Source organism: Pleurodeles waltl, chromosome 6 (assembly GCF_031143425.1).
Source record: "Pleurodeles waltl isolate 20211129_DDA chromosome 6, aPleWal1.hap1.20221129, whole genome shotgun sequence".
NCBI lineage: Eukaryota > Metazoa > Chordata > Amphibia > Caudata > Salamandridae > Pleurodeles > Pleurodeles waltl.
This window is the reverse complement of record NC_090445.1, coordinates 204,214,214-204,232,494: the sequence shown is the minus strand read 5'-3', so window position 1 is coordinate 204,232,494 and position 18,281 is coordinate 204,214,214. Positions and strand designations below refer to the sequence as shown.

The window sequence follows — 18,281 nt, the reverse complement described above, 5'->3', positions numbered from 1 at the left end:
TCCCGGATTAATATCTTTAGGTTTAAGCTTGAAACTCTCCCAAGTATTGAAAAGATGTTCCAGGATGATAGTATACATGGATCCCGAATCAACCATAAGTTCAATATTTTCCCCACACACCTTGAAGATATCAATAGGTCTAGACATTCTCCCTTTGTCATTCTTCTGCACAGAATGGTATCCTCAGTATTCCTTATTCTGAGATCATTATTTACCATAAGCACTCTATCAGCTACTAAGCTTTCATCTGAATCTTTAATTATCCCCTCTCTAAAGTTCATATTCTTAATTGCTTTGCTATTTTCCTTGCACACCCTAGCAAAATGGCCTTTACACCCATATTTCCCACAAATCTTATTGCTCGTAAAACGTTTTTTGGAATCTGAATCATGATAAATACTACCACAATGGGTACAATCTCCTTTGTTTTTAGATGCTGGAAACACCTGCTCCTTTTTCTCTTTCCTCCTAACTATGCTGACTTCACATTCGTCACTGCCCTGAACGTCTGCACTGACAATGGATATGTCACTCATTTTGTCTCTCTTGTTTAGTTCTCTCATACAACATTGAGCTTCGTCGATATCCTTGGCCATTTCAATGGCCTCCAAGAGTGTCGGATCCTTCGCTGACCATAATCTCTCTTGTATCTTCTTTTCCTTGCATTGAACAATCAACTGATCACGAATTAATTCTTCAGTCATATTTCCAAAGCAACACTTGATGGAGAGTTCCCTGAGTCTAGCAACAAATTTGTCCATGGATTCATGTTCAGCTTGAGGCTGAGTATAAAATTTGTACCTGGCCATTACTAAATTGACTTCTTTCGGAAATCTAGTTTCTAATCTTTTGATTGCTTCCTTGTAGACATTATCCATGGGTTGACCATTCGGGCCTAAAGCCACAGGTAAGTATTTGAAAATTCTCTGGCCCTGGTTGCCTAATGCACTTAATAAAAGTGCTTTTTTTCTGGTTGGTGAAAAATTCTGATCATCAAGAGCAATAATATAATTTTCCAAAATTTCTACCAAATCCTTCCAACAGTTGTCTGGTGGCCCAGCTTGTGATAGAAAGTATGGTGGTGTTATAATGTTACCTTGCAACGCCATAATATAAATGACACTCAATAAAATATTTGTTCATAAACACTATCACATATATATTGTTGGGATTTGAGTCACTCCCAGTATGTGGACCTTGATGGGAACAGCAGTCAGTTTGGTTTCCCTCTGTATAAGAGAACTTCCTGTTTCTCCCCGTTGTAAAAGCAGGCAATCGTCTGTCTATTTTTTTTTCCTCCATAGAACGCGCGATATACACGCGCGACGGTTCGATAGTTTGCACAGGTTCCTTTAGTTGACTGCATATCAGCTAATGCAATCGGCACTCTAGTTTTTTTTTATGTGCTGAGGACGCACGAGCGGGACGAGCACATGAGGAAACGTCGACTCACCTCCACACAAGTACGACGAAAGTGAGTGCGAGATGCTCCAACAAATATCTGTAGGGATCCGGTGTCCTCGGTAAACCCAGCAAAGAAAGCAAAGGTAAGCTGCTAAATGAATTTCTTCTGCAGTTAAAGTAGAGTTGCGCTCAATGAACACTCTGCCAGAAACAGCCTCTAACATCAGGTTGTGCTTATAGGTGACACCGCACCTCGGTCTCCATAACTGCTTATCGCTCGTCGCTAGTCACTCATTGCCAAAAAATTTTAAGAATGAATCCCACATCCGTTAAGGCTTCTTCAGTAAGTTTAATATGAGAGCACAACCTGTCGTCAGTCTCATCCAAGGCTCCAGGTCCAACTGACTCCCTTGGAATCCCCTACGCCTCACAATCTAGAATTCTTTAAGTTACGTCACAACAGATACCATCCTTGAAAAGGACGTCACACAACTCCTGATCCGATGATCACATACTACATACCATAGAACCTGGGTCAGGATAAATTACCATGTGGCTTATTTGCCAGAATTGATCATGAGATTCAAATGTTATAACACTAAAGAAAGTGAAACTGTTCCTCCCAGAAGGCAACTTCAGAACTGTTATTTATGCTCTCCTACTCTTGCATCCGGATACTGGAAACTGCGTAAACACATCTGGGCCTGGAAAATATGATTACATCACCATCCTGATGGAACCCCACTAGTGCCCCTTCCCATCCCACACCATCTTCAGAACCAGCCTCATCATTTACTTATACATCACAACCTCCACCCCATCTATTGGCAGATAAGCTCACCATCTCTGATGGCTCTTGGCACACCAGCTGCCAGGACACAATAAGACTGAACATAAAGAAGTATAAAAAGTTAAAGAAGAAACAAAGAAGCAGGCCTTTTGCATCTGTGCACCCAGGATTTGATACACCATCTCAATATCCTTTAGGATGTCTGAACCCTCCTCCGATTCAGGAAGGAGGAAAGAGTTAAGGACATGTCTTTTTAGAGAACACGAGCTCATGATGCAGTAACTGTCCACAAAACAGGGACCTCTCCAATCACTTGTTGGCGTTACCACTGCCATTGAATCTGTTCATTGCTCTTCTGCCCTTTAGCTATAATCACACTGTACAAATACCACATACATACATTCATATATTGCATGAATGAGTGACCAGTGTGCACTGTTGATAGTTTTAACCTAATACATCTCTTTAACATAGAACATACCAGTGTGCATCAGCAACAGAACCAACAGGTGAGGCATGCATTTCAGAACAAATCATGTTTATCAGTAATTCTCTTTATACTCAAGGAAAGTGTTAAATGTTAACTGGTTTAATCCCCAAAAGAAGTAAGAAGTAAAGTAACTTAGTGAAATATGTAAGCTAAAGAGTTCTGCAAAAGCTGTAGCATACCTCCTAAATCAGTAGGTTTGCTACATATTTTGTCAGTGAGTATATAGTAACATAATATCATGGGTGAAACGTTGTCTTACAAAACTTTTATTGTGACCTAAACATCGGCTACCAACAAATCACAAAATCACAAACATAAGCACTTAAAGGGGTAACTGTGGGCCAGATGTATCAAGCAACTTTGCATTCGCAAATGGTGCGAATCGCAAAATTCGACCATTTGTGAATGCAAAAATGCCTTTCGAAATGTATGAAAGGCATTCGCTGTGCAATGTGAAGGAATTGCAAAAATCGTGATTCCTTAAAATTGCTGCCCCATTTAGTGATAGGAAATCGCAAATAGGGAATTCCTATTTGCGATTTCCAAAGCACATGTATCAAGCATTTCCTAAATGCAAATTGGGCATTTAGGAAACGCAATTACCACCAAATCCAATTTGGTGGTAAGCATGTGCAATTTTTAAAAATGCATTTTGAAAAATGACATGTAGTGCACACATGCCCCTTGAGCATGTGTGTGCTTCACATGTCTGCAAATATTTTTTTGGGGTGCTTCAGAGGGGGCCAGCACCCTGGGGTTTGCATTACCTAATATGTGAATTCCTAAATTGAATTCGCAAATTGGGAAATGCAAAACCATTCGCACCTATGGGCATAAAGGCCCACAGGGATGAATGGAGTCCCATTCTCTAATTGTGACTTGGTAATAGCGATTGCGAATTTTAAGAAATCGATATTACCGAAACAGAAATTTCATACATCCCATTTTACATTTCTTAAATATCGATTTCTTAAAATTTGCTATTTAAGAAATGGAAACCGGTAGCTTGATACATCTGGCCCTATATGTCTACTGTACTTCACGCTACCATATTTTCAAAGTATATGGATCAGCAATGTGCAATTAAATATATATATATATCTCGCCCAGTGGTGGCTGCCACTAGGTAGTTATAGTTAGGACCTAGTTTCTATATAGAAAGTTTTTTTTACTTGCCTATATCATCGGCGCAGTTTGAAAAATCTTCACAAAACTTTCCAAAAAATGTTACCAGTCACGTCAGCTGCTGTCTGGAAAGTTTCGGGGTGATCCGTCTGGGGGAGGGCAAGAAAAATTGAGGGTCCCAAAACATGTTGTCCCTATTAATTTTTCCACAGAGATTTTAAACAGTGATAGCACCGAAACTACTGAACGAAATTACACCAAATTTGGCAGAAAGGTAGGTCCTGGTCCGGAAAGCAACCTTTTTTTGTTGTGGTGCAATTCTATTCAGCAGTTTTTGAGAAATTAAGGTGAAAACAAATTTGTATTTATAGGGATGCGAAAGATTTGCGACCCCTCCCGATCTCCTACTGAGATCTGATTGGCTGACAACACTTCAACAACAGAAGTCGTTGAAATGTTGTCAGCTTTCTTGGGACTTGGCTGAAACTGAATCCCAGAAAAAAAGTGAAAAATAAAGAAAAGGGGCCTGGGTACGAAAACCCTGACCTCTTAGCTCTGGTGGTGGGGGTCCCAAAGCAACCTCCCAGGGCTGACAAGCATTTTTTTTTATTTTACATCCGGAGTCGTGGTGGATATGCAGATTAGCAATAAAATTAAAAAAATTAAAAAAAACAAAAGCAGACTCCTGTGCTTCGGTTTTTTAAGCTACGGGTGGGCCAAGTCCAGTGCGGGGGGCTGCCAGCTCCCTCCCCTGCAGCCTGGGGATCACCACCCCCCTGGGGCTATGATTGCCATGCGGCCCCCTATCAGGAAGCCACTGATGGCTCTGGGGACTGCCTCCCCCCAGGGCCTGCTATGTCCCTGGGTGCCCACCCCCTGGACATAGCTGTTTGCTGTGGCGTGGCTGAAGCTTTGCAACTGCAGCCAAGTCACAGGCCCGCTGTCAAAAAACAAAGCTTTCATCTCTGTCCCCTACATGTGTGCAGGGAACAGAGATGAAATGCTTCAGCAAGGAAGCAATGGCACCTTGAGGGAAGCCTTAAGGCTATATATATATATGATACAAACATTTCCACCATATTACCATATTCGTCCACTAAATGGGGCTGGTGCTGGCAAATGTGTGTGGATCTCGTTTATAATTAACAAATAAATCCTTCAGCGATGTAGCACCAAAAAAGAATGCCGCACTCAACATGTCATCATCTTTCAAAAAGTTTTTATCCGGCTACGCGTTTCAACCCAAAATGGTCTTCGTCATGGCCTAATTTGAAAATTAGGCAATGACGAAGACCCTTTTGGTGTTACATCGCTGAAAGATTTATTTGTTAATCTATCTATCTATCTATCTATCTATCTATCTATCTATCTATCTATCTATCTGTATATATATATATATATGTATATAAATATATTCTATAAAAAAAAAAGGTTAAAGATTACTTATCATTAGGAAAACTTAGTTTCCCTATGCATAGTGGAGTTGCAAGTTATAGTTAGTGTTGTCTGGTTAGGAAGCCGACAAGAGTGTGTAATGAGGTACACTACTCATAATATTTTGAAGGTGGTGGATAAATTGTAAATTAAAGTTAGAACTGTCACTTCAGAATTTTCAAAGTTTATGTAGTTTAAACTTGGTTTGTGAAGGAAAAATGATTTTCGTTGCTACAACTTAATTGAATTTTTCTTTTTTTATAAAAATGTGTTTCAAAGTGTAGAGTCCAGTGTTGCAAGGGGAGAGTTGTGATGTGGAGTGTCTTACAGCACAGTGGAGGAGAGTGTTGTAAAATCTATTGTTATAGACTGGAATATTCTACATTGGAATCGAGTGGAGAAGAGACTAGCAGCGTATCGTACAGTGTAGTAAAGTGGATGGGCGTAGAGTGGAGTAGAATGTCATAGAGTGTCATAGAGTGTAGTACAGTGGTGTAGAGTAGAGTAGAGTTTTGGACAGTGGACTGGCATAGACGGGGGTAGCATACAGTACAGTCAAGTGTCTTAAATTGGAGTACCATGTTGTACAGTAGTGTAGTAGGGTGTCGTACAGTATTAGAAAGTGATGTAGACTACAATAGAGTATAGAGTAGTTGATTTTTAGAGTGGAGTGGTGTACAGTACAGCACAGTGTTGCAGAATGTGCTAGAGTGGATTGGCATACAGTGGAGTGGCGTACGGTGGAGAAGTGAATTAGAGCGGAGTAAAGAGGGATGCAGTGGCATCCAAAGAGTTGCATACAGTGTCGTATAGTAGACTAGAGTATAGTGGAGTATAGTGTTGTATAGTGGCATACAGTATAGTACAGTCTTGTAGAAAGGAATGAAGGGGTATAGACCGGGGTAAGTGTTGATGAGTTGCATATAGTGTAATAGAGGGTTGTAAAGTGGAGTTGCACAGAGTACATTAGTGTGTGAAACAGTGGAGCTGCATAGAGTAGATCTTTGTATAGTAGTATAGAGTGAGGTAAAGTCTAGTACAGTGGAGTAGAGTTGATTGGTGTAACGTAGTGTGGAGTAAAGTACAACAGAGGCCCGGTTTTAGAGCACTGCGACCAGTGCAGCCACACTGGGTGCTGACCTGGAGGGGGGCATAGACATCAGTGTGGGGCATTGTATTTAGCAATTCAAGATTTAAAAGCACCTACTGCAGAGTTCCCTGTGCCTCCAGCTTTCAAATGTTCTGCTAAAAATAGAGATCAGAGTTTTGTCTAGTGGGAGTTTTGATTCGCCATGAAGTAGTCCAGAGGATTAATATGCCTGCTGCAAAGACCACATCTGTATTTTATGTGGATAGCTGGGTGGATTAGTAAGGCCAGCCTTTACCAATGCTCTAAAACAAATTAAAGGTATGTGAGAGAGGAGCTGTGACAAGATGAGGGGCACTTTTGAAGGGTGGTAGTGAGTGAATCCGAGGAGGAGGTCATGGGTGGGGGGTGCCAAGAAAATTATTGCACCAAGTACCACCAGCGCTAAAACTAACCCCAGGCGTAGCGCAAGTAGTGAACTGTTATAAATTGGACTGGGTTCTTGTGTAGTAGAGTGGAGTGCAGTGTTGTATAGAAACGTATTGCATAGTGAAATAGAGTACATTGGAGTTTATGGGCATAGACTGGAGTATACAGTTGGACAGTGGAGTGAATGGGAATAGGCTAGACTAGAATGTAGTGAAGTGCCATGAAGTGGGATATACCTTTATAGAGTGAAGTTATATAGAATGGAGGAGAGTGTCATACAATGGAGTGGCGTAGAGTGGAGTGGCGTACATTGTAGTGGCAGAGTGGATTACCATGAAGTGGAGTAGCATACAGTGGAATAGCATACAGTGGACTTCTGTACAGTGGAGTGCAGAAGGGTGGAGTGGCATACCATGGACTAGCATAGAGTGGAGTGGTGTAGAGTGGAGTAGGTTACAGTGGATTAGCATAGTGGGGTGGCATACACTCAAGTGGCGTAGTGTACAGCTGAGGAACCTGCTATAAACTGGAGTGGCATCTCATACAGTAGAGTGGAGAAACTGTTGTAGAGTGGAGTAGAGTTTTGTAAAATAGAGTGAATGGGCATAGAGTTGAGTGCACATTTGGACAGTGAAGTGTACAGGGATAGAGAGTAGTAGAGTCTAGCAGAGTGACATAGAGTGTAGTTAAGTTTTGTAGAGTGGAGTTATAGAGAGTGGAGGACAGTACACCAGAGTGGCATAGAATGGAGTAGGATACAGTGGAGTGGCATAAAGTGGAATAGCATAGACTTGAGTAGCATAGACTGGAGTGGCATAGAGTGTAATTGTCAGTAGATTACCCATTAAATCAAACTCCACAGGAGCAGATGCCTTTTACCCAACTCCCTCCAACAGATGCATCCTCAGACTTTACTGATTATCTGAAGCCTGCATCCACTAGGGGGAAAGGGGAATGGGAATAGAAAAAGAGAGACTGCCTCCAGATCCAGTTCCAGCCTGTGTTTCGCACTTGAAGATAGGAATTCAGTGTGTGCTTCTGTAACCTGCACCTTTCTTCTTATTTGGATTTCTTTAAAGGAAGGACCTGCAGTCGGGTGAAAAGAGCATAGATAAGTGCATTCCTACTGCGTATTCAACTGTTCAGCCATTCACATTCACCCAATTCTATTGTTCTCCTAACCTGGATCTTTTGAGAGATTAGCCTCTCTCTAAGAGAACAATGTTTACTCAATATCTTCTTTTCACCAGGAGTCAGAGGTATCCAAGGTTCTCTGGAGAACAGTTCAAAAGTTCACAAATATACAATCTAAGCTTTTAAATATTTATGTACATATATATATTGACAAGTCTGGAACTCATACAAAAGGATTCCTTACTGCAGTTGCTTGACGTTCTGCTAAGCCAAAACGAATTCTCCTCAGAAAGCCAATAGCCAGTTGTTGGAAGAAGGAAGAAATTCAGCTTCTCCAGAAGGGAAAAAGTAGCTTGTGTGCACACCGTAACAAAAAAAAGAATTAATTACTCAAAACTGGAAGAATTCTCCATGAAACGAAGCGCCTCAGGAACACTGCTCATTCTCCTCAGGATGACAATTGAAGTGCACCGCTCCCAGAAAGAAACAGCTGGAGGGAAGCTTCAGCACAAGACTAAAGTAGAAACAATAGAGCACTGACCTCACAAAGATTTGCGGCCACCATCTTGAGTGGCAGTTAGACCTGAAGAAGCTAGTTCTAAGAACAGCCTCTGCGAGAGCCACCAGGAGTGAGGATGCCGCTGCAACCAATGTGGGTACAAGGAAAAGGGGAATCGTTTTTGCTGAGGGAAGAACTTAACAACACTGGCAATGGTTGTCCTGACAGTGATAGTGCTTAGTGTAGTAGCGTACAGTGGAGTGGCATAAAGTGTAATAGAGTATAGTCTAGTAGCATACAGAGGAGTGGGTCACAGTGAAGTAGTTTATACTGAAGCGGTATATTGTGGGATAGGGTAGAGTGTAATAGCATACAGTGAAGTGGCGTACAACAGAGTGAGGTAGAGTGGAATATCATACAGTAGATGGGCAAAGATTGAAGATGCGTACAGTGTACTAGCAATGGAGATGAGCCCAGTGTAATAGCGATGAGTAATGGAGTGGCCTAGAGTGGAAAATCATACAGTAGAATAGCATAGAGTGGAGAGGTGTAGACTGGAGTATTGTGCAGTGGAGTGGGGTAGACTGAAATACATATAGTGAAGTGGCTTAGAGTGCTGTGGTGTCCAATGGACTAGCATAGAATGGACTGGTGTAGAGTGGAGTGGTATACACTGGAGTGGCATAGAGTGGAGTAGCTTATAGTGGAGTGGCATAGAGTGGAGTGGTGTTCAGTATAGTGGTGCAGACTGGAATAGCAGATAGTGGAGTAGTGTGCAGTGCAGTGGTGTAGACTGGAGTTGCATACACTGGAATGTTGTAGAGTGTAATAGCATACAGTGGAATGGCATGCTCTGGAGTGGCGTAGAGTGGAGTAGCATACAATGGCATAGCATATAGTCTGGTGGCATACAGTGGAATGGTGTAAAGTGGAATAGAATATATTGGAGTATTGTATAGTGAAGTGGCATACAGTGAAGTGGAATACACTGAAGAAGCGTAGAGTGGAGTTGCATACAGTGTAATAGCAGAGAGTGGAGTGGTGCAGATCAAAGTGTTGTGCAGTGAAGTGGCATAGAGTGTAATAGTGTATAAATAAGTAGAGTACAGTGGAGTGAAGTATAATGGAGTGGCGTACAGTGACAAGGGGTAGAGTGTAGTAGCATACAGGGAAGTGCCGTACATTGGAATGGGGTTCAATCAAAAAGCATAGAATGAAGTGTTGTAGAGTGAAGTGACATACACTGGATTGGCGTAGAGTGGAGTAGCATACAGTAGAGTGGCATACAAAGGAATAGCATCCAGTGAAGTGTTGTAGAGTTGGGTGGCGTACAGTGGAATAGAGTAGAGTGGAGAGGCATACAATAGAATGGCACAGAGTGGAGTAGCATTCAGTGGAGTGGCGTGAAGTGGAGTTATATAGATTGGAGTGGCGTACACGGGTGTTGCAACTAATGTAATAGCATATTGTAAAGTGGCGTAGAGTGGAGTCTGATACAGTGGAAAGGCGTAGAGTGGGGTGACGTAGAGTGGAATAGCATATAGTGGAGTGCCATATGTATATATGTGAAATTTAGCAATAAATGTAGATTGTGGTGTGCAGGGTAATGCAAAATAGCAAATTGCTCTGCCTTGCCCTTCTCCAGATTTACCAGTCAACACATTGCCATGTGTGATGGCCTTGCATTTTTCTGTAATTCAAGTATTGCATTGCCAGTGCAACATCATAAATGACACAAAGGTACCACAATCCAATACTACAGCTAGGCCTTAATTATATTTTGGGTCAAGGTATACTATCATACCTTTGCAGCATACCATGGTACATAGCAATGACAAACCAGCATATATTTTGGGTAATGACTGAGTTTTGAGACTGAAAAGGCAGCCATATTGTTTATACTACACTTTGGTTGTGTTCAGTATTAGGGTGTTAAATATAGGTAAGTATAGGTCCCTACCTATTACCATTCTATTAAAGTGGTAATAGGTAGGAAAATGTATTTACATTTTTAACATGTTTTAAATACATTTACGGCAATCTACCATGGTAGTTTCACAAAATTTAGTGAAATTCTGCAAAAGTACAACAGTGAAAGATATCACTGCATTTAACTGTCTTCTATCTGAATAAAAAGCTTGCCCTACTAAACTGGAGTACCCAGAAAGCATAATCTCTGCAATGTATAATTCTGCCAAATATTATATAAATCCATTTGGCCAATGTTTGCGCTACATCAAATACAATAGTCTATGGAAAATGCACTGGTGGAAAAATATGGTATTGGATCCCTGTTTTTATCTTTGCCCCCTTAACGATTCATCACAAAAATGTACATCATCTCAAAATGTAGAAAATCCTTAGGTCTGGAAAGATTTGTGGTGATTCGTCAAATGGGTGGAAAGTTATTAAAGAGGTTACATCTGAGGAATTTCTATCTTTGGGAAAACTAACTATACTTACAGAGTGGCAATCAGATTTGATATGTTTTTTTTCTTTTTCTTTTTTGTTTTTGTTACACATTTGTTTATTGGTTTACATAATCATGTGACCATTAATGTGTCTTTTAGCTGTTCATGCAGTAATTCTGAAACTTTACATATGCAGTTAATGTTTTTGGGGTTCCTTGCTACTTTTAGTTGGATTATGCTAAATATGAACCCCAAAGTGAATGAACGTCAATCATTGTTGTTATAAAAACTGGGATTATTATTTTGTTTCCTAATGGCCAATTATCATGTCCTCCATATAGTGGGTTGGGTAGCTTACTGCTAGGTTACTTCTCGATTTTCGTACGCAGGAGTACATAAGGAAGATGGTTTTTGTTTGGCTTGTTGGGCCCAGTTTTATTTTGTGAGCCAGAGAGCATGCAAAGAAAACTTATGTTGACTAAGATGTATTCTATTCATTATGTATTTATTTATAGGTTTCTATTAGCATGGGACCATAAATAGGTATTTCAGTTGTTCAGGTAGTTAGTCTGAAACTTTACAAATGCAGTCTAGTTTATTCTGTGAGATTCCATGCTACTTTTAGTATGCTTGTGCTATATATGATGGCCAAAGTGAATGAAAGGAAATCATTGTTATTGTTATAAAAGCTTGAGATTAATGTTTTTTCCTAGTGGGCAATTATCATGTCCTCCAAATAGTAGTTTGTGTGGCTCACTGGTAGAGCAATTTTTCATTTTGTTGAACAAGGGTGCATAAGAAGGATGTTTTTTATTTTGTGAGCCAGAGAGCATGCAAATAAAACCTATGTAGATGTATTAATGTATTTTATTCGATATGTATTTGTTTATACGTTTCCATTAGCATGGGACCATAAATGGGACTTTAGTTTATTGACTGAACAATTACAATGATGATCTGTTAAGTAAATCTTAAAATCGGAAACTTTACATATGCAGTCCAGTTTATTTTTTGGCATCCTTACTACCTTTAGTAGGATTTTGCTACATATGAAGGCCAACATGAATGTAAGGCAATCATTGTTATTTTTTTAAATCTTGAAATTATTTTTTTTCTTTGTGGCTAATTATAATGCCCTCCAAATAGTAGTTTGTATGACTCACTGCTAGGTCAATTTTACATTTTGTTGCATAGGGAGTAGAAGAAATAATTTTTTGTTTGGCTTGTTGGGCCAGTTTTTTTTATGAGCTAGAGACCATGCAAATAAAACTTATGTAGATTAAGATGTATTCTATTTGTTATGTATTGTTTTTATAGGTTTCCATTACCATGTGACCATAAATGGGTCTTTCAGTTGCTCATGTAGTAAACCTGAAACTTAACATATGCAGTCTAGTTTATTTTTCAGGCTTCCTTGCTACTTTTAGTAGTATTGTGCTACAAGATATCACTAAGTTTAAAAACCTTATAACGTAACATTTACTTACTCTACATACCTGCAGCACCCCCTAGAATCACCTGCACCCCCTAACATGTAATACTGCTAAATTTAATAAAAAACAAGCTGATGAGCTTTTAGCTGTGTACAGTAGAAACGTCTATAGAAAATGCATTGGATTTAAAGCCCTTTTGATATCCCTTTTTTTCTTTCACCCCCTTGACCAAATGCAGTGAAAAGCACAGCCCTCCCAAAATCCCAAAATGAAATTGGAGCACAGGTCTGCAAGGTTTCACACACATTCGTCAAACGAGTGCAAAGGTATTAGGGGACAAACATTTGAAAAATCCCTATCTCTGTTCAGCCTAACTATAACTAGAGAGTGGCTCCGCCTCTCAGTAATATATACACTTGACAGTATTTTAACTGTCAATATGTTGCTACAGTATTTTTGTAGGACTACATTTCTATAGTTTTGTCCAAAATATTGTGACCTGAACCCTCAGCAAACTCTTAGTGTCAGGAGAGGGATCTCCTTTGGACTTTTCTCTTTTTTTGTTGTTTTTCCTGGCACGTAACCCTACTTCTGATTGGATTATAAGGGATTGCTGGTTCTGGACTGGAGGCTTTGTCTTTAAAGACCTTATGGATATCTCAGGCTGGCTTTGTTCTGATGCCGGGTTAAGCTCCGAGTTGTGATTTAAAACCTCTTGGGACCAGTGGTTTGTTGATAAAGAGAGCCCACTTGAAAGTATAAGTTTAGTATGTTGGTTAGAACTACCTGCATGTGAAGATAGGGACTCAGGTTCTGTGTAAGAAAGTGGGTACATCATTGTCTTGGTGGGCATAGGAGGTTAACAGAGAATATGATTGACAGGCCTCTGCAGTATATGTCTATCAGCTTTTGTCTGTAGAAAGAAGGAAACACACAAAATATTGTCTACAGATGCTGGCACACGCTTCATTTGTGAATTTTATTTAACCACAAAAACACCCCTACATGTAATTTCCATTCATTGCCCTCAAAGGCCACACTGAGAAATATTCCCTCCCAATTCCCTTTTTTGAGTCCTGCATATCCCCTTCTACTCTTGAAGACCCACAGTTCCTTCCCTCAGCCATCTCATTAAAAGCTTCCTCTACACGCCACTCTAGGCCCAACCATTTCCTCATTCTTTTAGTAGATGCTCCGCTCTGGCACTGGATGGTGAATTTTGCATGTTCACCTTCTGGATACTCTGCGAAAGGAGCGTCTCCATTAACTTGACCTATCTTCACCTGGAACCAAGACACAGATGTTAAAAGCGAGAAAACAAACACTCCAGACATAATAACAGTGGAAGATACATGCTATTGTTGTATGCCACACACATGTTAATGGTAAGAACACACCAGACAAGGAACTCCATTTCACCCCAAGCCCCCGACCAAGAGATATTCAGTCTAACAGAATTGCCCAGGGAGAGGCAGGTCCACACTGAGTGTTTGGAATCCACATTCTATATGTGTGGTTGAATGATTCCATCACTGACAAGCTCAAGTACAGTTGCAACATGATTGAAATCTTATGCGAGGCTTTTACTCCAAATTCTGTTGGTTGCAGTCAGCACCTAGCAGTTCTAAAGGTGATACTGCATGTTCAAATGTCTCAAATGTGTAGATATTAGTTTAATGGCGACTAATTTAATTGACTCTGTTGTAGTAGCCATCGTCAAACAGTCAAAGCCAAACTCGTGTGGTGGGGTAAAAGTTGACACCAGATACAAAATAATACAAAACCATCACAATCTATGAAGTGCAATGTGCAGCTGCAGATATTGTTTATAAACATGTCTTTAATACATGCCTTGATTGACTGAACAGTTAAAATGATGATCTGTTAAGTCCAGAAGTCCTCCTGGTCATACAATTCAAAAGTTATGATCACCAAACAAATTATTCACAAAGGCAGGGACTATCTCCATTTGAACTAGGTAGCACAATATTAAAATATGGCCAGACTCTTTGCAAATGCCTGGTTTTGGTTCTTCATAGAATTAAGAAGCCAGATTTTCTAAACTCAGTCTAAGATTGCTACAAGTTAGAACTGCTTGAAAGATTTCGACACATCACTACTTTCAACACACATGTGGGTTATTCCAATGGAAAAGGTTAAGCACAATTGGATCGAGTATTTTATGAGGCCATCAGGATTGTCATCTGCTATACGTCAATGACTTTATCTTCAGGGATGACAGTCTGTTTAGGTTTTCACAGAAAGAAAATAACGAGGCCTTTAAACATGTGCATCAAGCTTTGCAAGGTTCTAAGCTCACAGTGAATGCCAAGATTTGTGGCTTCTAAAGGCATGTTTTCTCTGAGAACGATTTAGCCCCTCTGCAGGAAAAACTGCAGCGCAGAGAAACACACTTATAACAACAGATTTCAGGAAAATACTGTTATTTTGGTGTATGGCCAGTTGTTGCACTTGGTACAATAGAGTGTATCCTATTCTAAGCCTAATCTACAAAGCAAATGTTGTGTTTGTTATTGCGCAACGGATGTCATCAACAAGCAAAGGCAAAGTGACCCATGACCTGAATGAGCTATTTGCAGTTTGGGGTCTCTGGGAGGAGGGCATACCAGACATTGTCCTCCTTTCAGTGGACGGAGATTGTGAGACCTTGCACCCAACCAGAACTTCCAAGACTATATCATAGCTCTTCTATGGTAACAAGAGTGAAATGGTTGCAAGATTCATGTGCATGCTAAAGAAGACCATATAATAAGCAGAATTAGATAACATGGCAATTCAGCAGGCATTAAATCAAGTCCTCCCTGCAGCACAACTGTAGGGAGGACTTGGCCATGATGCTTACCCTGTTGTGAGAAATATGCACTTGTTTAGCAAGCTGGAAAGGAGATGTCAGAGTGAGTATTGGCAGAGAGTCCAATGAAGAATTAAAGCAAGGGAGAGATAACAAAAGGAGAAGTAGAAGACGTTACAAGATGCGCCAGCAAAGTGGATAATGAAGGCAAATGGGTGTTTGTCTCTCAAGTTCAAATGATATAGTGAGATTCTGGTCATGATAATATCCAGCTCAATGTAACCACCACAAAGGGTTCATGGTGCAAATCCAGAATAACTGCAAATACATCTCATTGTGAACGGTATACATAATTGCCATGCCCCGTGGAATCTGAGCAGGAGAACAGCTGACATTAAGGTCCTCATTTAGAGTCTGTCAGTCCTTGGACCGCCAGACTCGCTGTGGAGGTCTTATCGCCACCAGGCCGGTGGTAAAGACCGCCATTTTTCGACTTTGGCAGTTTGGCTGAAGCCAAACTGCTGAAACGTCAATCGTACCTCCAGGGCAGTGGGACCGCTGAGCCGGAGGTGAGGACCTCCGGCCCAGTGGTAGCTGCAATATCGCCATCAGCATTGCGACTCGGCAGACCGCCAGCATTTTTGTGGCCATCCTGGCGGTCATGCACCCGATGACAAGAATCTCCATTCCTGTCGCTGGCAGACACATGCCTACATTTACGCACCCCCACTCACCCACGCATTCACTTACAAACACCCCCTTACTCCCACACACTCTTACCCAAACACTCACTCAGATACACCTATTCACTCGCATGCATGCACTCAGACATGCACCTTTACTCGCATGCACGCACTCAGACATACACATTTACTCGCACATGCACGCACTCAGACATACGCCCCCTACATTCACAATAAAATACGCACACTCACACACACACACACAGTGCCATAATGTCAAACAACCACTACAAGGCAGCTACAGAAGAAAGGGTGGTCTCCTTCTGTGGAGTAAAATGTAGGGTAGGTCGAGTCCAACTGGATGTGAGTTGTAGCATCCCACCCAGAGTTCGCTGCTCACTGCATTTATAGTCCCAGCATGGCACACAAAAAAATTAGTTTTTCACAAATTTCATGAAAGAAAGGAAATTTGCTCTCAGGCTCGGTTTTCAAGGAGTCTGGGACACTGGAGACAGAGGCCCTCATTCCGACCCTGGCGGGTTACACGGAAGCACCGCCAACAGGCTGGCGGTGCTTCCTGGGCTATTCTGACCGCGGCGGTAAAGCCGCGGTCAGAAAAGGGGATCCGGCGGTTTCCTGCCGGATTAGCCCTGGCCCAGGGAATCCTCCATGCCACTGGCATGGGCAGTGCAGGGGCCCCCTAACAGGGCCCCACAAAGATTTTCACTGTCTGCTTTGCAGACAGTGAAAATCGCGACGGGCGCCCGCCGGCCCAGCGGGAAAGTTAAAATGACCCCCGCGGTCATTTGACCGCGGTGCGGTCTTTGGGTGGTTTCCGCCCGGCGGGCGCCGCCCGCCACCCGCCGGGGTCGGAATGACCCCCAGAGTGAGCTACCTCCATGTTTCGGTCATTTGAAGGTTAATAGCTGGATGAGATCAAAGTTGGACGAAATTTAGTTTTTTTGGCAGTGGCAAAGTTGGCCAGATTCTGCTGTTATGCCTATTGGATGTTACAGAGGTTCTTGAAGTTAACCCTAGACTGTATTTTTCTATCGAGTCCATCTGAAGGTAGTAGAGTGCTTTTAAAGAAACGTTAGGAATAGTATAGTCTCCTAAAGAGTAGGAGTAGTTGCTATTGGCTCAGGCATTTAACGCGGGGAGCGGGCCTTTAATAGCCGGTAGAGCCCGCTACGGCGGGTTCTAAGGCTATAGTAAACTACATTGATAAAGTCCAACAACCAACCAACGTATGTTTTGCTACAGTTGCACATAGGATTTAACACAACCTGTGAACCTCTTCTCAGATGCTTTATCATGGGCATTTCACGCTTGCTGTTCTTTTCATAAGGAGTATCCTTTGAAACTGTAAGACCAAAAATACAACATTTAACAATATGGGTGACAGCTCCAGGGTGGGGGGGGGGGGTGTTGGGGTTTAGGGATTGCGCCATTCGTATTTTGGGAGTTTATTTCAGAAAACCTAAAACATTTGAAAAGTTTGGTGAACAGCCATCCAAACGAGTGGCGGCTGTCTTCCAAACATTTTTCACAACAAAAGAAACGGATGTGATGGTGGTTAATTTCAAGTTTACAGAGTTGACAGCAGAGCTGCTGGTCATCTCTAAAGTTGATGGACAGTAGTCTATCACGATGGCAGATGTCCTTCGCCACCCTGACAGAAGGAGCACTATCCGTCTAAATCAAGCCTACAGCCTTAAAAAAGCATGAATGGAACACAGTTGTCTGCATATCAGTCACTTGGTAGGTAGGATAGCCAGCTAGTATTAGTTAGGCTGCTATATATTGGTAAGGTTTCACAATCAAAAATACAGTCAGAGCATGGTAAGGCACTTTGCCCTGTGGAGAGCATGGATGGCTGTGACTCATTTGAGGCACCTACCTCCCATCCTACACAAAGTGTATTATGAATGGGTTCCAGGTAGTATTAAATAGGGCTTTACAAAGTTTGCAGTCTACCCCACAAATGCTGCACTGTAGCACTGCACTTAAAGTGTTACGTTCTTAGTTGGTCAGCCCACTTCTGCCAGCTGATGGCAGGAGTCCCTGGTGGTGTGTGTGGTTCCACAAGGTCCACCAGGAGCATTTAGGTTGACTCCGCCCTGGCCTAGCCCAGGCAGGTGGGGCCCCTTGCCTTGCATAAGTTCTGCAAGCATGCACTCTGGCTGAAGAGGCTGGATGGTGCACATGCCTGAGAGATGAAGGCCATGATCCACCAATGTCGCTCATAGGTCTTCGCAGATGGTTCTTCATTGAACCCAGATACAAACTCATCATCCAAATAACTTGAAGAGCTCACCCTGAGTTGTTATTGTGATTCAATGAAAGCTGATAAAAACCAGTGTGTTTCTGGTATGTGTTCTCATTATTGAGTCATCCTTCTCTATGCACCATGGCTTCTGTTGATGTGACAAAGAGCAGTCTTAGTTCCTCAAGCTCCACTCATTCAAAGGTGCTTTATCTTGTTAAGGAGAGATGTAGGATGTGTTCACTTCCATGAAAACAAGTCATCACAGGCACCTTGGCTTCTTG

At 41.7% G+C, this 18,281-nt stretch overlaps 1 protein-coding gene across 2 annotated transcripts in view; it reads right to left on the bottom strand.

Annotated features, from left to right (window-relative positions):
- Positions 1-13,196: 13,196 nt before the first annotated feature.
- The window catches only part of SGCA (sarcoglycan alpha), a 108,003-nt gene continuing 102,918 nt past the window's right edge, over positions 13,197-18,281 (bottom strand). The window contains exons 10-11 of one of the 2 annotated variants that reach the window (XM_069237826.1): positions 15,100-15,132; positions 13,197-13,519 (exon numbers count right to left, since the gene is read on the bottom strand). In XM_069237826.1, coding sequence (XP_069093927.1) covers positions 13,516-13,519; positions 15,100-15,132 — 37 coding nt within the window. In that variant the 3' untranslated portion in view covers positions 13,197-13,515. The remainder of the gene's footprint in view (positions 13,520-15,099; positions 15,133-18,281) is intronic. The other variant, XM_069237827.1, reaches the window with a different exon arrangement.